Source organism: Rana temporaria, chromosome 6 (genome assembly GCF_905171775.1).
Source record: "Rana temporaria chromosome 6, aRanTem1.1, whole genome shotgun sequence".
Lineage (NCBI taxonomy): Eukaryota > Metazoa > Chordata > Amphibia > Anura > Ranidae > Rana > Rana temporaria.
Window position 1 is genome coordinate 167,357,265 of NC_053494.1, and position 20,594 is coordinate 167,377,858.

The window sequence follows — 20,594 nt, forward strand, 5'->3', positions numbered from 1 at the left end:
AAAGAAGCCCGTTTTTCCCTTTGTTCCCTATAATGAACTGAAAGTGAATAACTTGTAGGATGGTTATGAGAATTACCCTCTCCAAATAGCACAATATCCTAAGAGCAGATGAAAAAAAAAAAAAAAAAAAAAAAAAGGAGTTTGTCGGACTGCTTGAATTTTTGGATAAAAACCATGCGCAGTAATCGTGATGCATCGCGGAATCGAATGGTGGACAGGATAATCGTAAACGAATCATGAGACCAGTGAAGATGCGCCTCTAGTCCGAATATCCAAACATTGACTGAATCAGATAGAATGCCATTACCGTTCAAGGTGGAACATTGTCAGCTGATCAGTTGATATTTAATTTCCTTTTTTGAGCCGGCTGGTGCCAACAGGAACACCCAAGCCTCAAATTTTAGCCGATTCATCAGGAATCAGCCGAAATTCAAGCCGTGTATGGTCAACAATTGAAAAAAGTATATTGCTGCGGAACAGTCAGAAGGGTTGTTCCAACAACAAAAGGTAGAATCCAGCACTTGACTTAATGTTTTCTTCTCCAGTACAAATATGATCTGATTAAGTTAACAAATAAAAATACATCAGATTTAAAAAGGAAAAAAATACATTACAAAAAAAGTGCTGTAAAGTAAAGTAGTTATTAGTGGACAACATATTGTAGATCTATTTATACTCCAATCAAGATTGCAGATAACAGGAAAAAAAAAAAAAAAAAAAACACATCACAGTACTAGATAGGGGTTTAGTACCCCCTGCTGGACACTTTGCTAATTGCAAGTGGGACTTTCTCAGTGGTTATATTATAAGCCCACCTAAACAACCTAGCAGCCCACAGGCAATTTTATGTGGCCAAGAAGTTACAGCTACTACTGGGTTCAACAGGTAGGCACCAAGCAAAAGTTATTTGCCAGATTGGACCCAACTAGTAAAATATTTTAAGAGGGCCTATCAGATATTTTTCTTTCAGCAGCAAACAAATGATAACGAAAAGGCTGTTTTATAGCAGTTACAGTGTCAGCTAAACACTGCAAAACCCCAAAAGTAAAAAGCAGAAGAAAACAAAACTGCAGCCTTAGGAAAAAAATAACCATATATATATTCTACATCAACAAATCAAGTATGATCATTTACTTTCACACTGAAGGCGTATTTCAGGCATTTTAGCGCTGAAAATAGTGCCAGAAAAACCGCCTTCCATGCCACGCCGGTGTGAAAGCCAGAGAGCTTTCACGCTAGGGTGGTCCTGCAAGAAGCATCTTTGGGGCAATTTGTGAGCGCTGTATACAGCACTCCTAAACCGCCCCTGCTTATTGGAATGCATGGGGAGCGCCTGAAAAGCAATTCGGAAGCATGGCAACACGGGCGGTTTTTACCCTTTCTTTGGCCTCTAGCGGGAATTAAAAGCACACCGCTAGCGACCGAAAAGCACTGGTAAAAGTGCCGCTAAATCTAACGGTGCTTTACCGCCAACGCATCGCGCCCCCAGTGTGAACGTAGCCTTAGGACGGCCCAAATTGGAGGTCGACCGATATGGGTTTTTCTCTGGCCGATGCTTAGAAATCGCGGCGGCCGATATATAATGCCGACTTTTTTTGGGCCGATAGGTTAGGCCGATTTTTTTCCCCCCTTCATCTCATAAAATCTAACAGTAATGCCGCGTACAGACGATCATTTTTCGGGTTGTAAAAAACAACGTTTTTTAAAAATGTTTTTTAAAACGATCATGTGTAGGCTTCGGGTTCTGAAAAACTAGCAAATTTTTTTTTCGAACATGCTCTATTTTTTCACGACGTTTTTAACGTTGTCGTTTTTCGGGTTGTAAAAAATTATCATCGTGTGTGGGCTTTAACGATGTGAAAAACCCGTGCATGCTCAGAAGCAAGTTATGAGACGGGATCGCTCGTTCTGGTAAAACTACCGTTCATAATGGAGCAAGCACATTCATCACGCTGTAACAGACAGAAAAGCGCGAATCGTCTATTACCAACACAAAATCAGCTAAAGCCGCACAAAGGGTGGCGTCATCCGAATGGAACTTCATATATATATATATATATATATATATATATATATATATATATATATATATATATATATATATATATATATATATATATATATATATATATATATACACACATATATATACATATACACATACATACATACATATACATACACACACACACACACACACACACACACACACACACATATATATGAATTCACAAAGCTAATGCTCCCAAAACCGCGCTGGGTTTCCAAGGCTTAAGTCGGCGTAAGTGGAAGTGGGCGTGAGCCATGCAAATGAGGCGTGACCCCATGCAAATGATGGGCCGAGCACCAGACAAATACGTATAACGAACGTCGCATGCACCGTCCCGTGGACGCATCCTAGTGCGCATGCTCACAATCACGTCGGAACAACTGCCTAAGATACGCCGGATCACTGCCTACGGCGTGAACATAACCTACGCCTAGTCATATTCACGTCCAACGTAAACTACGTAAAATACGTCGGCTTGAGTTCCCTGGTGCAGACCTTTGCATGTCTGCTGCTGAGTTACACCTGCTTTATGGGGCTTAACTTTACGCCGGACGTACAACTTACGCGCAGCAGTCGTAGCCTGCGTCGGGCGCACTTACGTTCGTGAATCGCCGTATTTTCCTTATTTGCATATTTGAATACAAAATCAATGGGAGCGCCACATGCGTCCAGCGTAAATATGCACCTACTCTACACCGGCATAGGCAAGCTACGCCGGTTGGATGTAGCCTATTTTTAGGCGTATCTTAGTTTATGGGTCCGGCGTACAGATACGATGGCGCATATTTGCACTTACGCGGCGTATCTGGAGATACGTCGGCGCAAGTGCTTTGTGAATCCGGGCCATCATCACTTGGAAGTGCAGTCGCTGTAGATCTGAGGGGGACATGCAAGGAAAATAAAAAAAACAGCATTTTAGCTTGTACATGATTGGATGATAAAATCAGCAGAACTTCCCTTCATTTCAGAGCTTCCCCTCAGATTTACAGCGATCTACAGGAATTGCACTTTCAAGTGTACTTGCAGTGCATTTGTTGTGCAAAGTGGATTTGCCTTTCGTAAATAACCCCCTTTGTGTAATGACCCGAGTAATGTGGAGTATCAGTGAATAAAGGTGTGTAAGCATATAGACAAGTAAAATTCTTCTTCATTGCCAGAGTTGTAATATGCTCATGTAAACGTGCTTATAGATAAGTAAATTACTGCACTCAAATGTAAAAAAAAAAAAATATTTTTTTACTGCTCTACACCCAACGTTTTATTACTGATCTTTCTTTACTCAGCCGTGTGCAATGTTCTATAGACAACTATGCATCTCTAATCAGTAAAAAATGCAGCATTTTTTACTCCCCTGTGCAAGAGGCATTAACATGTAAGTTGGATAGAGTGTGCAAAGTTTAGAACCCCGGTCAGGTTTTAACTATTTGGTTTTTAGTAGAGGAGGGCTAGAACCCCTTTCAGCTTTGTATGGCTGTTGTCCCTGCTGCAGGTTCTCTCTCACTTCTCCTTTATAGTCCTGTCGTACGAGTTGGACGTCACCACGCTTTGGTCAAGCGGTTTTTTGACTTAACGTGTGTATGCAAGGCAGGCTTGAGAGAAATCACGTCAGGAAAAAAACGTTGGGTTTTGGCATGTCAGGAAAACCTGTTTGTACAGGGCAAGACAGTTTAAGTCCATTCATAATGGACTCATGCAGGGTCTTCGTGTTTGGGTCCTTGAGCAGATCCCCCTGCGACTCTGTGGGGGAGAGGTACCATACTCTCTGCAGCAAGGGAACTTTTTGGACATACCATCTCAACACCTTATCACCAGGGGGTCTGAATGAGGAGTTGGAATTATTGGACCATTCTGTATTTTTTGTGATAAGTGATAGCACCATAAAAATTATTAATAATGAGCGCAGCTGCTCCTTTAAGAGTGGAAAAACCACTCACAGTAAGTGTATAAATGTGTGTAAAGAAAGGTTGTGGCGCTAACACATATGAAACTTTATGTTACAACATATAATCATAAATTTACAACATCCAATAGTGAAAAAATATACTGCATATACTCGAGTGTAAGCCGAGTTTTTCAGTCACTTTTTTGCGCCTGATCTCCCAGACTTTGGGGACCCGATTCCGGCCGGCCGTAGGTCCCCTGGACCCCAAACTTGGCACACATGTAGCCCCACTCTTCCTCTACAAGTGTCTGGGGGACCTATGGCCGGGGAGCACCGATTTTTTTCAAAGCTGGGCACCCCTTCCATAGACTCCCATGTTAAACGGTAATTTCTCCAGTGAATTAGAGGACCCAGTACCGGCCGGTCGTAGGTCCCCTGGAGCCCGATGGACACCCTAGGCTTATACTCAAGTCAATAAGTTTTTCCATTTTTTTGTGGTAAAATTAGGAGCCTGGGCTTATACGCGAGTATATACGGTATATGGGGACTGTCAACTCATTATCAGCCATTTTTTTTTATGTCCTTTTATTCTTGATTATTGATTGGTCTCTAATATGGATTGTCGGTAGAATCTGTTTTAGGGATTTTGTAATAGCGGCCTTGCAAACCATGAATATCCAGGGTATGAAAGCCACCACCACAATATTTAAAGAGATTGTAAAGGTTCATGTTTTTTCACCTTAATGCATCCTATGCATTAAGGTGAAAAAACATCTGACAGTTACGGTCCCCCCCGTTTTACTTACCTGAGCCCGTTCACCTGCTGCGCTCGCCCCCGACGTCCTCTTCTCCACTCAGTCTGGCCATTGATTGGCTAGAGTGGATGGATTGATAGCAGCGCAGCCATTGGCTCGCGCTGCTGTCAATCACATCCAATGAAACGGCCCAAGTGAAGAGCTATGGCGGCCGGCTGTATCATGGCAGCGTGGCCACAAGAACTAACCCCCATGGGAGAGAGCTCCCACGAAGGGGGTTAGTTTTTGCGGGGAGGAGTTGAGACAGCTGCCGAGGGACCCCAGAAGACCAGGTTCGAGGCCACTCTGTGCAAAACGAGCTGCACAGTGGAGGCAAGTATAACATTTTTGTTATTTAAAAAAAAAAAAAAGTTATCCTTTACAACCCCTTTAAAGAATGACCCCCCCACCACAACATCATTATACACAGGGAATGACCCCCATTACAATCACTAGATCCAGGGAATTACCCCCTTGACTCAGGGAAGGACTTCCACCACAATCATTACTTGATCTAGGGAAAGACCACAATTTCCACTAGATCTAAGGAATAACCACAAGCATCACTTGATTCAGGGAATGACCCCCAGCGCCTCTACAAAACCATTACCTGATCAGTGGAAAGACACCTACCACAACGACCACTAGATCCAGGAAACGACCCCCACTACATACATTGCTAGGTCCAGGAAATGAACACCTCAATATTATAAGGTAGAAAGTGGGGAAGTGTTCTACCCATTTGTTAGGCTACACCCACAAATTTAGGCCACTGCCCTGAAACCAGGGAAAGTGCTGCTTCCATCAAAGGTTTCTCACACCAGTTCTCTTCTAATACACCCACCTGACTCTTTTTCTTCTCTTCTTCCTTTCTTTTCTTCTCCTCCCTGATCTGAGCCAACCGCTGTTTCTTTCGCTCCAATTCCGCCTTCAGTTCACTTTTATCCGACATGATGAGAGATCTAGAAAGACAAAAAGAATCTTAAAGCCGACGTCATCTAAATGGATATTTCAGCTCTGAGCAGGCACCAGCGCAGCGAATCATCTGTTGGCTCCTATTATCTTATACAGACTACAATTCGCTAGATTTCTGCAATGGTGAAAACTATGACCACAAATAAGGTTTTCAGTTTTACACAGTATGTGATTTACCATCATCCATGCAAAGCTGAAATACTGAGCCAGCTCTATGGTGGCCCTCAGTGGACCTCCTGATGTGTTCCCAAACTTGCTGCCAGTCCACATAAATATCACAGTAATGCCGCGTACAGGCGATCGGACATTCCAACAACAAAACCGTGGATTTTCTTCCGACGGATGCTGGCTCAAACACAAATGTTGTCGGAAATTACAAACGTCAAGAACGCGGTGACGTACGACGAGCTGAGAAAAAAAGATTTTTAATACAGCTTACCTGTAAAATCTTTTTCTTGGAGTACATCACGGGACACAGAGCGGCATTCATTACTATATGGGTTATATGGAGTACCTTCAGGTGATGGACACTGGCAATCTCAAACAGGAAATGCCCCTCCCTATATAACCCCCTCCCATAGGAGGAGGAGTACCTCAGTTTTGTAGCAAGCAGTATGCCTCCCAAAATGGTCCCCAAAAGAGGGGTGGGAGCTCTGTGTCCCGTGATGTACTCCAAGAAAAAGATTTTACAGGTAAGCTGTATTAAAAATCTCTTTTTCTTTATCGTTACATCACGGGACACAGAGCGGCATTCATTACTATATGGGATGTCCCAAAGCAATGCTTACAATGAGGGGAGGGAGAACATCTCCAAGACAAAAGGATTTAATTTAGAGATATACTCAAATCATAATAAATCCAACTTAGTTGAGAAAAATAATTTTAAATTTAACTCAAAAAGGGGAGCCCCCGGAATCCGAGGGTCTCAAACTGCAGCCTGCAGCACTGCCTGCCCAAAGGCTGTATCAGTATTCCTTCTTACGTCCAACTGGTAGAATTTTGTAAACGTGTGGACAGAAGACCAGGTTGCCGCCTTGCAAACTTGAGCCATAGAGATCTGGTGATGTGCTGCCCAGGAGGCGCCCATGGCCCTAGTAGAATGAGCCTTTAATGATACTGGAGGAGGCAACCCTTTCAAGCCGTAGGCCTGAGTGATTAACTGCCTAATCCACCTAGAGATGGTGGACTTTGCAGCTGCCTGCCCTTTCTTGGGCCCATCCGGTAAAATGAACAACACATCAGTTTTCCGGATCTTCTCTGTAGCTTTAAGATAGGCCTTCATGGCCCTGACAATATCCAAGGTATGCAACAACCCTTCCTTTCTGGAAGTAGGTTTAGGGAAGAAGGATGGTAATACCAAATCCTGGTTTAGATGGAAACTGGATATAACCGTCGGTAGGAAGGAAGGATGAGGGCGGAGAACGACCTTGTCCTTATGAAAAATAAGATATGGTTCCTTACAGGATAAGGCCGCCAGTTCCGATACTCTTCTTGCGGAAACTATGGCGACCAAAAATACTAACTTCCTTGTCAGTAAAACCAAAGGAATTTCAGCCAACGGCTCAAACGGTTGTTTCTGTAAACTTGACAGAACAAGATTTAAATCCCACGGACAAAGCGGGGATTTAACTGGAGGTTTAATACGTAAGACCCCTTGAAGGAAGGTCTTAACCAGCGAGTGGGTGGCCAGCGGCCGCTGAAACCACACTGACAGAGCTGAAATCTGACCTTTGATTGTGCTTAATGCCAATCCTTTATCCACTCCTAGCTGGAGAAAACGTAATACTCTATCGATGGTAAACTTGCGAGAAAGCCATAGTTTGGACTCACACCAGCCTACATAGGCCTTCCAGACCCTGTAATAGATCACCCTAGAGACCGGTTTCCTGGCTCTGATTAGGGTAGAGATTACTTTCTGAGACAGACCTCTACCCCTGAGAATCAGGGATTCAGCCTCCAGGCCGTCAAATTTAGATGCCGTAAGGCAGGGTGGAGGATCGGACCTTCCGACAGCAGGTCTGGCCGTAGAGGAAGAGTCCAAGGGTCTCCCACTACCATCTTTAGGATTAGTGAGTACCATGCCCTTCTGGGCCATGCTGGAGCTACCAGGATGACTGGTATGTGCTCCACCCTGATCCTGCGTAGCAGGCGGGGTAGTAACTGGAGCGGGGGAAAAGCATAAAGAAGTTTGAACTGATGCCAAGGGCAAACCAGCGCATCGGTTCCGCAGGCCATCGGATCCCTTGAGCGGGATATGAACCTGTCTAGCTTCTTGTTGAGTCTCGATGCCATGACATCCACGTCCGGCACTCCCCATCTTTGGCAGAGTGCTTGAAAGATTTGTGGATGCAGAGACCATTCCCCCGGCAATAGAGTCTGGCGGCTTAAGAAGTCCGCCTGAAGGTTGTCCACTCCTGGAATGAATATTGCCGATATGCAGGGCACATGAGCCTCTGCCCATAGGAGAATCAAGCTCACCTCTCTCTGAGCGGCTTGACTCCTCGTTCCCCCTTGGTGATTTATGTATGCCACGGCCGTGGCATTGTCTGATTGAATTCTCACCGGGAACCCCTGTAATTTTGACGTCCAAGCCCTGAGGGCTAGTCGAGCAGCTCTGAGCTCCAAGATGTTGATGGGCAACTGCCTCTCTGGCTTTGCCCACGTACCTTGGCGAGTGCAACCATCCAAAATTGCTCCCCAGCCCGTCAGGCTGGCGTCTGTGGTCACTATCTTCCAGGCCACTGGGCTGAAAGATTTCCCCTTCAGAAGATTCTGAGGGTCTAACCACCAACACAGACTTTGTCGGACTCTTGATGAGAGCGGCAACGGGATATCCAAGGCCTGTGGCCTTCGGCTCCATGCTGACAGGATGGCTGCCTGCAGGATGAGAGTGTGGCTCTGGGCGTACGGTACCGCCTCGAATGTGGCCACCATCTTGCCTAGTAACCTCATACATAGGCGAATAGTCGGTTCTTTCTTGCTTAGAACCAGTAGGATTAATTCCTTGATGGCCCTGACCTTTATCAGAGGTAGAAACACCCTTTGTTGTTCTGTGTCTAATCTCATGCCGAGATATTCCAACTGCCTTGTGGGCTGGAATGCTGACTTTTCTCGATTTAGGACCCAGCCGAACCTCTCGAGGTATTGGACCGTGAGGGCCACTGCTCGTTCCAAGCCGGGAGACGAGTGATCTATGACTAGGAGGTCGTCCAGGTATGCTAGGATCGTGACCCCTTGGATCCTTAGTTTGGCTAGGATTGGAGCTAGGACCTTCGTGAACACCCGGGGGGCCGTAGCCAACCCGAAGGGAAGCGCCACGAATTGGAAATGACGCGAAGCCACCATAAAGCGTAGATATCTTTGATGTGGCTGATAAATTGGAACATGAAGGTAGGCATCCTTTATGTCTATGGACGCCATGAAGTCGTCCTTTTGGAGTGTGGCAGCTGCCGACCGCACGGATTCCATCCGAAATGAGCGGACCTTTAGGTAAGCATTTACCATCTTTAGGTCCAAAATTGGCCTGACATCTCCATTGGACTTTGGGATGATGAATAGGTTGGAGTAGAAACCCAGCCCCTGTTCCAGGACTGGTACCTCTACTATTACTTCCTGGGAGAGTAGATGATTTAATGCCGACATTAATGCGGCTCCCTTCCCCGGATCGTTTGGAATCCTCGACTCCTGGAAATGAGGAGGAGGAAACTTTAGGAAATCTAATTTGTAGCCCGTGGCCACGGAAGACCGTACCCACTTGTCGGGAATGCTGGCTTCCCAAACCTCTGAAAAAAGACGCAGCCTTCCCCCCACCTTCGTGGGTGGGGGCGCCCCTTCATAAAGTCGGCTTGGGGGCTGGTTTTGCTGGTTTGCGAAACCACTGCTTTCTGCCTCTAGCAGCCTGTCCCTGCGATTTGCTGTTGAAGCTGAAGTTTGCTTTCGCAGGAGGCCGTCGATACTGTTTGGCATTAGAGGGCCCCTGCCCAGGGGAGTACTGTCGTTTAAACGCAGGCCCCTGAAACTTCCTTTTAGTTGGCAAAAGAGTGCTCTTGCCGCTTGAAATGGTCTGAATGTATTTATCCAGGTCTTCTCCGAAGAGTCGTCCTCCATGGAAGGGGAACCCTACCAGGAGCTTCTTGCATGGGGGCTCGGCCTCCCAGCTCTTTAACCATAAGAGTCTTCTCATATGGATAAGGGATAACGATAAACGTGACGCTTGCTGGATAGAATCCTTAATCGCGTCTACCGTAAAACGTATTGCCCTAGGGACATCCGAAAATTCTTCTGCCTGCTGGACAGGAATAAGTTTAAGCATCTGCTTAGTTTGATCCGATAATGCTTGAGCAACCCCAATCGCAGCCACAGCTGGCTGCACTACTGCCCCTGCAGTAGTGAAGGAGTTCTTAAGTAGTGCTTCCAAGCGTTTATCAACCGGATCCTTGAACACCTGTATGTTTTCTACAGGGCATGTTAACGATTTGTTAACACATGAGATGGCTGCGTCCACCGCAGGAGTAGCCCATCTCTTGGAAAATTTATCTTCCATAGGATATAGGGCAGAGAATCTTTTAGGCATAACCTTGCCCGAGACCTCAGACTCTCTGGGGGAATCCCCACCTCTTGTACCCTCTGACCCGGATGCCATGGTACAATACCGAGGTACACCTGCTAGCTTATTGGTACTTGGAACTATAAATAGTTAATTGCCCAAACACCTGTTTGGGGGATAAAAAATGCCTCCTCTCCCCTTGATGGATTTTTAACTTTCCCTTTTTTTTTTTTTTTTTTTTAAATCCAAGAAAGAAAAAGCATTCTGTCCCCCTTAGTAGTATTGCTAAGAAAAAACTATTGAGATGGAAAAGAACAGCCTATTTCTAGGCTTGAAAACAGTCTTCTGAAGACTGCAATATCTTTTCTGGCCACTGTGTGTCCTCGGCGCCCCGTGCTGCCGCTCTGGTCTTTTCCTCCTCAGTTCCAATCGTAGAATGAGCTGATGGAACGAAAAAGGAAGGGCCGCCCCTTCCTTAAGCAACTGACCCGCCCTTCCCCCCTCAGCTTAACGGCGCGAATTGCGCCTATAACATGGGGACGCGCGCGCGCGCGCCCGCCGACAGGGGGGGGGGGTTGGGGGGAAGGAAGCCTCTCCACGAGGAGGTCAGCGTTTGCCTGCCTTGCAGGCTCTGAGGAGGAAGAACCGATGCAGCATCGCCTGGAGGCTTGCAGGTAAGCACAGCTCTCTGAACACACACACACACATACACACAGGCCCCACTCAATACTTTTCCAACACTACCAGAGAGGTCACTTCTTATGGGGAATAATACACATAGAGCCATCCTATCATTAAGATATGTGACTAGTTTTGCCAGATGCAGCGCATAACTTTAGGCATGTCCCCTGTGACCCCCCAGAAAAAACCTGCCAAGAACCAAGTTCCGCAAGTTTTCCCCTCACTTACCTGCTCCATGCCGCAGGACTTTGCCAAGCAAGAGGCCCAATCTTCCCCCATCTCCGTGGGGCTGTCTAGACCTTCAGGCCCTGGGTTCCTATGAAGGATCCACTGTCCTGGGCCCATATAGCACTCTGGCAACAGAAAACATTAGGCCCCCAAAGGTTTCTAAGTTCTGGGCCCAGGGTCCAGCTCTCTAAAAAGAAAAGCATTATGGGCTATACCCCAAGGGTTTGGGGTCCGGTTACTGACCACTTTAGCACTGAGGCCTTTGGACAGAACCGGTTAGCTCACCTAATCCCAAGGATGCGGAGGCAAGCTAAACCATGACCAACACCTAAGACACTGGCGTAAAAACTGAGGTACTCCTCCTATGGGAGGGGGTTATATAGGGAGGGGCATTTCCTGTTTGAGATTGCCAGTGTCCATCACCTGAAGGTACTCCATATAACCCATATAGTAATGAATGCCGCTCTGTGTCCCGTGATGTAACGATAAAGAAATGAAGTTCAATAGGCGGTGCGGCTCTTCTGTTTGATTCTGAGCATGCGTGAAATTTTGTGGGTCGGAATTGTGTACCCGCAATCGGAATTTCCAACAACAAAACTTGTTTGAAAATTTGAGAACCAGCTCTCAAATTTTCCGACAGCAAATGTCCGATGGAGCCTACACACGGTCGGAATTTCCAACGACAAGCTCCCATCAAACATTTGTTGTCGGAAATTCCGATCGTGTGTACGTGGCATAATACTGATCCTCCACACATAGGGCCTCACCACACAAATTTGTGACAAGAGGTAAATGACGTATATTCCAGGGGTCGACAAATCCCGGGCGCCAGGTCGCCATGGCGACTAGAAATAGGGTCCTGGCGACTTGGCTTGGAAGGGGGGGCAAAAAAAAATAAAAATTTTTTTTTTTTTGTGAGCTGGCACCATCTGGTGGTGAGCCGTTGGTATTACAAGTTATTACCACCAGATGTGTAAGCTGGCGCCATCTGGTGGTGGCCGTTGGTATTACAAGTTAAGCATTACAAGTTAAACAGTAATTCTAATGTAATATTTCACTATTTTCACTGCCATCTCCTTCCCTCTAATTAGAACCCCCAAACATTATATATATTTTTTATCCTAACACCCTAGAGAATAAAATGGCGATCGTTGCAATACTTTCTGTCATGCCGTATTTGCGCAGCGGTCTTGCAAGCGCACTTTTTTGGGGAAAAAATTACACTTTTTTTAATTAAAAAATAAGACAACAGTAAAATTATCCCCATTTTTTTTAATATTATGAAACATAATGTTACGCCGAGTAAATTGATACCCAACATGTCACGCTTCAAAATTACGTCCGCTCGTGGAATGGCGTCAAACTTTTACCCTTTAAAATCTCCATAGGCGACGTTTAAAAAACTCTACAGGTTGCATGTTTTGAGTTAGAGGAGGTCTAGGGCTAGAATTATTGCTCCCGCTCTACCAATCGCGGCGATACCTTACATGTGTGGTTTAAAAACCGTTTACATGTGCGGTCGCTGCTCATGTATGTGTTCGCTTCTGCGCGCAAGCTCGTCGCGACGGGGCGCGTTTTCTGGCTCCTAACTTTTTTAGCTGGCTCCTAGATTCCAAGCAAATTTGTCAACCCCTGGTATATTCAGCATGGAGTGATCACTGAAAACACTCCACTGTGTCTTCTGCAACCTTAGAAGCATTCTTGCCCTATTGTTTTTTTATATGGAATTTAGCTATAGGACCAAAAAATGCACTTCTAACAATAAGAATTTCCATTTCATAACAGATCTGAAATGTACCTTTCAAATCATTTAACAAGCCTTTTTAGTGAATGATGTAAATGTCACTTCGCACAGGGCCTGGAACAATGTCAGAAATTGGGTTGCCAAGTTATAGAGGTAATTGAGAGATCTCAGCAACACACAAGCCTATTAAATCACATTGCATCTTCCTTCCAAGCTTCAGTACAAGTCAGAACACATCAGCATTTCTTGTAAACACCTTTAATCCATGGACAGGACCGCAAAATACTTAAGACAAGCATTTAAAGTATAACTTCTCTGCTGCCAGACGAACTGGCAGGGCATTTCTAAACCCCCAAAATGTCTGGGTTGAAGTGGACCTGTCATTTTTGGCACACACAATCCTATAAAAATAAACCTCTTCATCTTGTATGTGGTGCCAGACGTTTAGGCTGTAGGAGGTTGGTTTATGGGATTGATGCTGAGAAAATGTAGAGGCTGTAAAGGAATAATTTTTTTTTTTTTTTTTTAAATAATAAACATGTCATACTTACCTCCACTGTGCAGTTCGTTTTGCACAGAGTGGCCCCGATCCTGCTGTTCTGGGGTCCCTCGGCGGCTGTCTCGGCTCTACCCCGCAATAGCTAATCCCCTCTGGGAAGCGCTCTCCCGAGGGGGGTTAGCTTGCGGGCGCGCTCCCTGTCATACACTCTGCATCCATAGTATATGACTCGGTCCTGCCCCCCAGCGGCCGCGTCATTGGATTTGATTGACAGCAGCGGGAGCCAATGGCTGTGCTGCCATCAATCTATCCAATCAACGCCGAGACTCAGTGGAGAAGAGGACGTCGGTGGTAGCGCACAGCAGGTGAATGGGCCTCAGGTAAGTAAAACAAGGGGTGGGGCTTGAGGGCAGGGGACAGCGAGGTGTGAACCTTTACAACAGGGCTCGACAAATCCCGGTCGCCATGGCGACTAGAAATAGTGTCCTGGCGACTTGGCTTGGAAGGTGGGCAAGCTTACAAGTTATTACCACCAGATGTGAGCTGGCGCCATCTGGTGGTGGCCGTTGGTATTACAAGTTAAGCATTACAAGTTAAACAGCAATTCTAATTTTTCACTATTGTTCAATGCCATATTCTTCCCTCTAAGTAGAACCCCCAAACATTATATATATTTTTTATCCTAACACCCTAGAGAATAAAAAGGCGATCGTTGCAATACTTTGTCACGCCTTATTTGCGTAGCGGTCTTACAAGCGCACTTTTTTGAGAGAGAGCCAGGAGGCTAAACATTGTTATGTGTTGATGGTGGAAACCCCTGCGAGGTATACGGACTGCTGTGAATTTTTTTCCATTGGGTTTAATGAAAGTGGGCAGAAAAAGCCCTAAAAAGGAATATCTGCCATAGATTGGACTCACTGCGAAGCACTACCAATGAGCTAAAGAACCCCCAAGTTGTCACACCCCCAATAAAATCATTTAGACAGAAGGGTTCCCAGAGACATTTTTTTTTTTAAGGTTCCTCAGAGGTAAAATTGTTGAGAAGGGCTATCCTACGCAATCTAATAAAGAGGCAGCAGTTCTCGTCAGTGAACATCAATGTCAATCCTAATTTACAATGATCTCCGTGCTTGGCACACTACAAGCTTTGTAAAATCTCTTAAAGTGTTACTAAACCCAGGAACCTGCATTCATGATATCTGGTCTCCCACAGTACATGGGAATGCAATTATTTTAGTAAATATAAACTGCTAAATACATTTTTTCATCAGCAGTTAGAGCAGTCTTGTGACTTCTATCAATGGCCCCTGGCTTTATAACCTTCATGCACAGACTGCATGAAGGTGAAAAAAAAAAAACGTAGCCTAGCTTCTGTGTTTACAAGTGACCCCTTGTTTTCCAATGGCTCCCACTGAGTACAGGATGGAGTACAGAAAGGAGATGCAGTTGCCTGGGGTGCAGTGCGGATGCCGATACCCCCACTGGATGATCTCCCTGCAAGCGAGAGATTTGGAACCACCTACAGCGTGCAGAGAGTCAGCTGGGTGTTTTAGCTTACTACAGAAACAAAAGTAAGACACATGGAAGATGATGGAGCTTTTGAAGAGGGGGGAGAAGTGGGGGGTAGTGGAGTGGGGGTTGCATGCAGGTCAGAGCAGAAAGAGGAGGTGAAAGCAAGATGTAGATTGGGGAAGCAGAGGTAAGTAGCTGTGCACTCGGCGTGTAATGCACGCCTAGTATTTAATGCTCCTTTAAGACCCTCCCACTGTTAGTGAAATTAACCACACCCACTATTTAATGCAGTTAGAAGGGTGTGCGTGCGTGATGTGGTCAAGTTCCTGCAAGTATTTTCCCAGAAAAAAAAGCCATGATTCCAAACATGCCACCAAACCAATGTAGACTTCTAAAAAAATTAATAAAAAAAAAAACACAAATTGGAAGAGTCTGTCTCAATAAATACAGAACTTCTAGTTGGATTCCCCTAAAAACGCAGGTGTCCATTTTCATATAACAGACACCTTAAACCAGGGTTGACAAATTTGCTTGGAATCTAGGAGCCAGCTAAAAAAGTTAGGAGCCAGAAAATGCGCCCCGTCCCGATGATTTTGCGCGCAGAAGCGAACACATACGTGAGCAGCGACTGCATATGTAAACGGTGTTCAAACCACACATGTGAGGTATCGCCGCGATTGGTAGAGCGAGAGCAATAATTCTAGCCCTAGACCTCCTCTGTAACTCAAAACATGCAACCTGTAGAGTTTTTTAAACGTCGCCTATGGAGATTTTAAAGGGTAAAAGTTTGACGCCATTCCACGAGCGGACATAATTTTGAAGCGTGACATGTTGGGTATCAATTTACTCGGCGTAACATTATCTTTCATAATATAAAAAAAAAAAATGGGGATAACTTTACTGTTGTCTTATTTTTTAATTAAAAAAAGTGTAATTTTTTCCCAAAAAAAGTGCGCTTGCAAGACCGCTGCGCAAATACGGCGTGACAGAAAGTATTGCAACGATCGCCATTTTATTCTCTAGGGTGTTAGGATAAAAAATACATATAATGTTTGGGGGTTCCAATTAGAGGGAAGAAGATGGCAGTGAAAATAGTGAAAAATTACATTAGAATTGCTGTTTAACTTGTAATGCTTAACTTGTAATACCAACGGCCACCACCAGATGGTGCCAGCTTACACATCTGGTGGTAATAACCTGTAATACCAACGGCTCACCACCAGATGGCGCCAGCTCACAAAAAAATTATTATTTTTTATTTTTTTTTGCCCCCCCTTCCAAGCCAAGTCGCCAGGACCCTATTTCTAGTCGCCATGGCGACCTGGCTCCCGGGATTTGTTGAGCCCTGCCTTAAAGAGGAAGTAAACCCTTCACTTTAATAAAAAAAAAAAAAACCCTGCAAGAGAAAGGCATAATGAGATAGTATGCACAGCATACTAGCTCATTATGTGACACTTACCAGCGATCGAAGTCCTCCTCCGTCCCGTCCACTGCCGCCATGTCGCTTCTTCCTGTTATCGCCGCTGTGATTGGGCGGATCGGCGATGACATCACTCACGCGCATGCGGGAAAAACGGCACGCTTAGTGCGCCTGCGCCGTTGCCTGTCTCAGTTGTAAATATCTCCTAAACTTTGCAGGTTTAGGAGATATTTATTGCACCTACAGGTAAGCCTTAATCTAGGCTTACCTGTAGGTGCAAGATGTGTGGTTGGGTTTACAACCACTTTACGTAAATAACGTTAGTAGGGTTTTTCTTTAAAGGCAAGGACATTTTATAATCCTTTACCTTCTACAAAACTTGCTCAAAGATGCTGTAATTGCAAAGTGTTGGACTGTGTTGGCCGTTGACAATTTTGCCTGAAAAAGAGGCCAGTGAACCTCGAAAGCTTGCACTTCAAATGTATTTAGTTAACCAGCTCAATAAATGGTATCGCCCTAAATCCAAACTTCTACTGTTCAGATAATTAAAATACATGAACCATTTACACTTACAGCTACATAACCAGGTTCTTGTTCTACAGTTCTGCTGTAATATTATATCCAGCAGAGAAAGTTCAACAAAACCTCCTTTGATGGCACTGCATTTCCATCCCCAAAACGCTTGATATCACATGATGAATCACAGTGGATGAACAAAGACCGTTCCATCGCTAAGGCATTCCATTGTAGCTCTGGCTGTATGTTTAGGGTTGTTGTCCTGCTCAAGTCTTTTGCAGAATCCAACATATTTTCTTCTAAGATTATCTTGAATTTCACTCCATCCATCATCCCATCAACTCTGACCAGCTTCCCTGTCCCTGCTGAAGAAAAGCATCACCACAACATTGTGCTGCCACCACCATGTTTCACAGTGGGGGTGGTGTGTTCAGGGCGATGTCCAGTGTTAGTTTTCCGCCACAAATACAGTGTGGGGGGGGTGGATCATTTAATATCCTGCTGATTTTGTACGTTTGCCCACTGAATATATATATAAAAGAATTTCAAAAAAGTTATAAATTGATTTGAATTTTAATGAGTGAAATAAGAATTTGATCCACTATCAATCAGCAAGATTTCTGGCTCCCGGGTATCTTCTATACAAGTAATGAGCTAAGATTAGGAGCACTCTCTTAAGGGGAGTGCTCCTAATCTCAGTTTGTTAATGGCATGAACTCAACTCGCCGTGTTTGGAGGAGGAGAAAAGCTGCCTATGACCCCAAAAACACAATCCCCACCTTCAAACATGGTGGAAACATTATGCTTTGGGGGTGTTTTTCTGCTAAGGGGACAACGTCACCACATCAAAGGGGATGATTGACGGGGCCATGTACCGTCAAATCTTGGGCGAGAACCTTATTCCCTCAGGCAGGGCATTAAAAATGGGTCGTGGATGGGTATTCCAGCATGACAATGACCCAAAACTCACGGCCAAGGCAACAAAGGAGAGGCTCAAGAAGGAGCACATTAAAGGTCCTGGAGTGGCCTAGCCAGTCTCCAGACTTTAATCTTAAGTCTGCTTTTTAACAGAAAAGCTCTCTTGCAGTTACAGGGATAGACTGACAGACTATTTACCACTGACAGAGGTGATTAAAAGTTTTTTTTTATTTATTCATGTTAAACCTTTATCCCAAGAGAAGGTAGGGATCAAGCAGAAGTGTAGTCAGCAAACAAGCTAAAAGGTCAGTAACGAATGGTAGTGAAGATACAGACCGCAGCAGGAGAGACAAGCATGAGATATTGGCTGGAGAGAGCACAATAATATGGCAAACAGGAAGAGCGGAGACATGGCTTAAATCAGGAAGTTCATGGGAGGAGCAAAGAGTTCAAGGTTCATGCAAAAACAAGGAAAAAGGCAAGATTGTCTAACAGATCCAAAGGGAGCTGTCCAGAATCACCTGGTGGCTCAACAAGAAGAGTCATTGCCAGACATAACAGGAGGTCCCAAATTCAAGTCCAGGCACCGATAATAGGACAGCACCTTTATTGTGAACCTGAAGTTCATAGCACTGTAAGCCCACAGAAACCCCCTATGCATTAAAGTGGATGTAAACCCTCCATACACCCAGCCTCAGATGATACACAGAGATGAAACAAATCTCCCTACATAGGTTTTACATCCATATCTGCTGTCTTCACATTTATATACTGTTTAGAAAGTTCAGATCGTGTTAAGAGATTTTCTCTTCCTTTTTAACACAGAGTGTGATGTCTGGGTATACAGCCAAGATAGCTAACATTGCTGATTGAAGGAAAGGCACACACCCCCTCTCCACATAGACAGACTCTTAAAGGTGTTTTGCAACAGGGCCAGCTCCCTTCTAATCCATTTATAGCAACCTGCCCTGACAGAAAAGTCAGGCTGCTTTTATCTGATGTGTCCAAGAATTTGTCAGGAGCTATAAGGCTGATAACAGAGTAATGGTTCAGGAGAGAGCTAGGGGACTTAGCTCTTTGAAGAGAGATAACAAAACACTGCAGAGATATGTGCCCAGCTCAAATTTCATGAAACGAGTTTACATCCACTTTAAGTCATTTTCCACTTTAAGCACCCCAAGTAAAGAAAGGAAGAATATCTTCTGGACAGCCGCACTCCAAATAAAATTGTCTTTATTGTAAAATCTAACACAGCACACTGGAAAGCTGACGCGTTTCACACTATACTTGGTGTTTAATCAAGCACCCCAAGTACCCATAATCCAAATATACTGTATATGCAAAATGTAATTGATCACCAGCCTGGTCGCCGCCTAATTGGTCCATTACAAAAACCAGATGCCTCACATGCCAATAGTGGGGGGTTAAAAGGCAAAAAAGGTATCCAGACCAGGCACTCAACCCAAGAATAATGTACATAATGGAGCATCTGGCCATTTTGGGCTGCAGTGGGGCGGAGGACCTGACTTGCTGGTCCCTAAAGGTTCCTGCTGTGGGCCAATAGCGCTAGATGAGGTATTTTGCACTTCACATTTGCTTTTAGAATTGTGATTTAGAACTGGAAAACTGACATCTGGCTTGACAGCTAGCGTGATGAAGTAAAACAATTTACTTCCAGAGCATCAAAGACGGTATTACTGGAAAACATTACAGCCTCGCTGTGGCTTCTGAGGTATGTGTGTGAAGACGGGGACATTAAAAGACGCTCGCAGACAGGATGCAAGGGGAATCTTCAAAAAGGAAGCTTTTTTTTCTTTTCAGGTAGACGACAATAATTACAACTTAGCGGAGCAGACGATGAGGAATGACAGAAGTGCTCACACTTTGTAGCAGACACTGCATTTAGAGGGAACGGTCAGTCTCCTCATAATGACTCAGTCTCTGGTGGATAGAAATATAGCCAGTCACGTCAGGAACCAAGCTACATACGTGTCGCATGAATTGTGGAACGGGTGAAGTAAAAAGTAACAATTATGGACATATCAGGATCAAGACATTTACAAGACAAACGTTTATGTTCATATTTCCTTTGCCTTAGTTAGAGATATTAAAAAGGCAAGGTAAAAAAAAATATATATATATATATATATATAACACCTTGTTATACTCACCTGCTCTGTGCAGTGGTTTGCACAGACCAGCCCAGATCCTCCTCTTCTCAGGTCCCCCACCAGCGCTTCTGGCCCCTCCCTCCTGCCAAGTGCCCCCAGGGCAAGCAGCTTGCAATGGGGGCGCCCGAAGAACTGCTCTGTGTGTCCATTTAGACACAGGGCCCGAGATGGGGCCCTTAGATAAGCTGCACACAGAAGGTCTTCAACCTTCATGCATACAATGGTAAGAAACCTTGAGCTTTAAGCCCCATTCACACTTGTGCGACTTCTCATGCGACTTTGGACGTCAGGTTCTCCTTTTCAAGTCGGTGGTGTAATTGACCACAGGTCTACACTGTGGGAGTTTTTTTTTGTTGTTGTTTATAATGGAATGTTTTTATTTAATTTATACACTTTTTTTGGTGAAGGAGTAGGGATACCATGTATTCACATGGGGGGATGGCAGGATATGGGGGCCCCCTTATTAAAGAAGGCTTCCAGATTCCGATAAGCCCACCAGCCAGGGTTGTGGGGGATGAGGCCCTTGTCCCCATCAACATGGGGACAAGGTGCTTGGGGAGTAGGGGTGCTCTGCCCCCCCTTCCATGTTGAGGGAATGAGGTCTGGTATGGAACTGGAAGCTCGTAAACCCCCGCCCCCACCCCACAGACAGACACAC

At 44.9% G+C, this 20,594-nt stretch overlaps 1 protein-coding gene across 7 annotated transcripts in view; it reads right to left on the minus strand.

The window, feature by feature from the left end:
• The window catches only part of DYNC1I2 (dynein cytoplasmic 1 intermediate chain 2), a 172,193-nt gene that overhangs the window by 134,442 nt on the left and 17,157 nt on the right, over nt 1–20,594 (minus strand). For all 7 annotated transcript variants that reach the window (XM_040357757.1, XM_040357760.1, XM_040357761.1 and 4 more), the window contains exon 3: nt 5,571–5,688. In XM_040357757.1, the coding sequence (XP_040213691.1) occupies nt 5,571–5,678 (108 nt within the window). In that variant the 5' untranslated portion in view covers nt 5,679–5,688. The remainder of the gene's footprint in view (nt 1–5,570; nt 5,689–20,594) is intronic.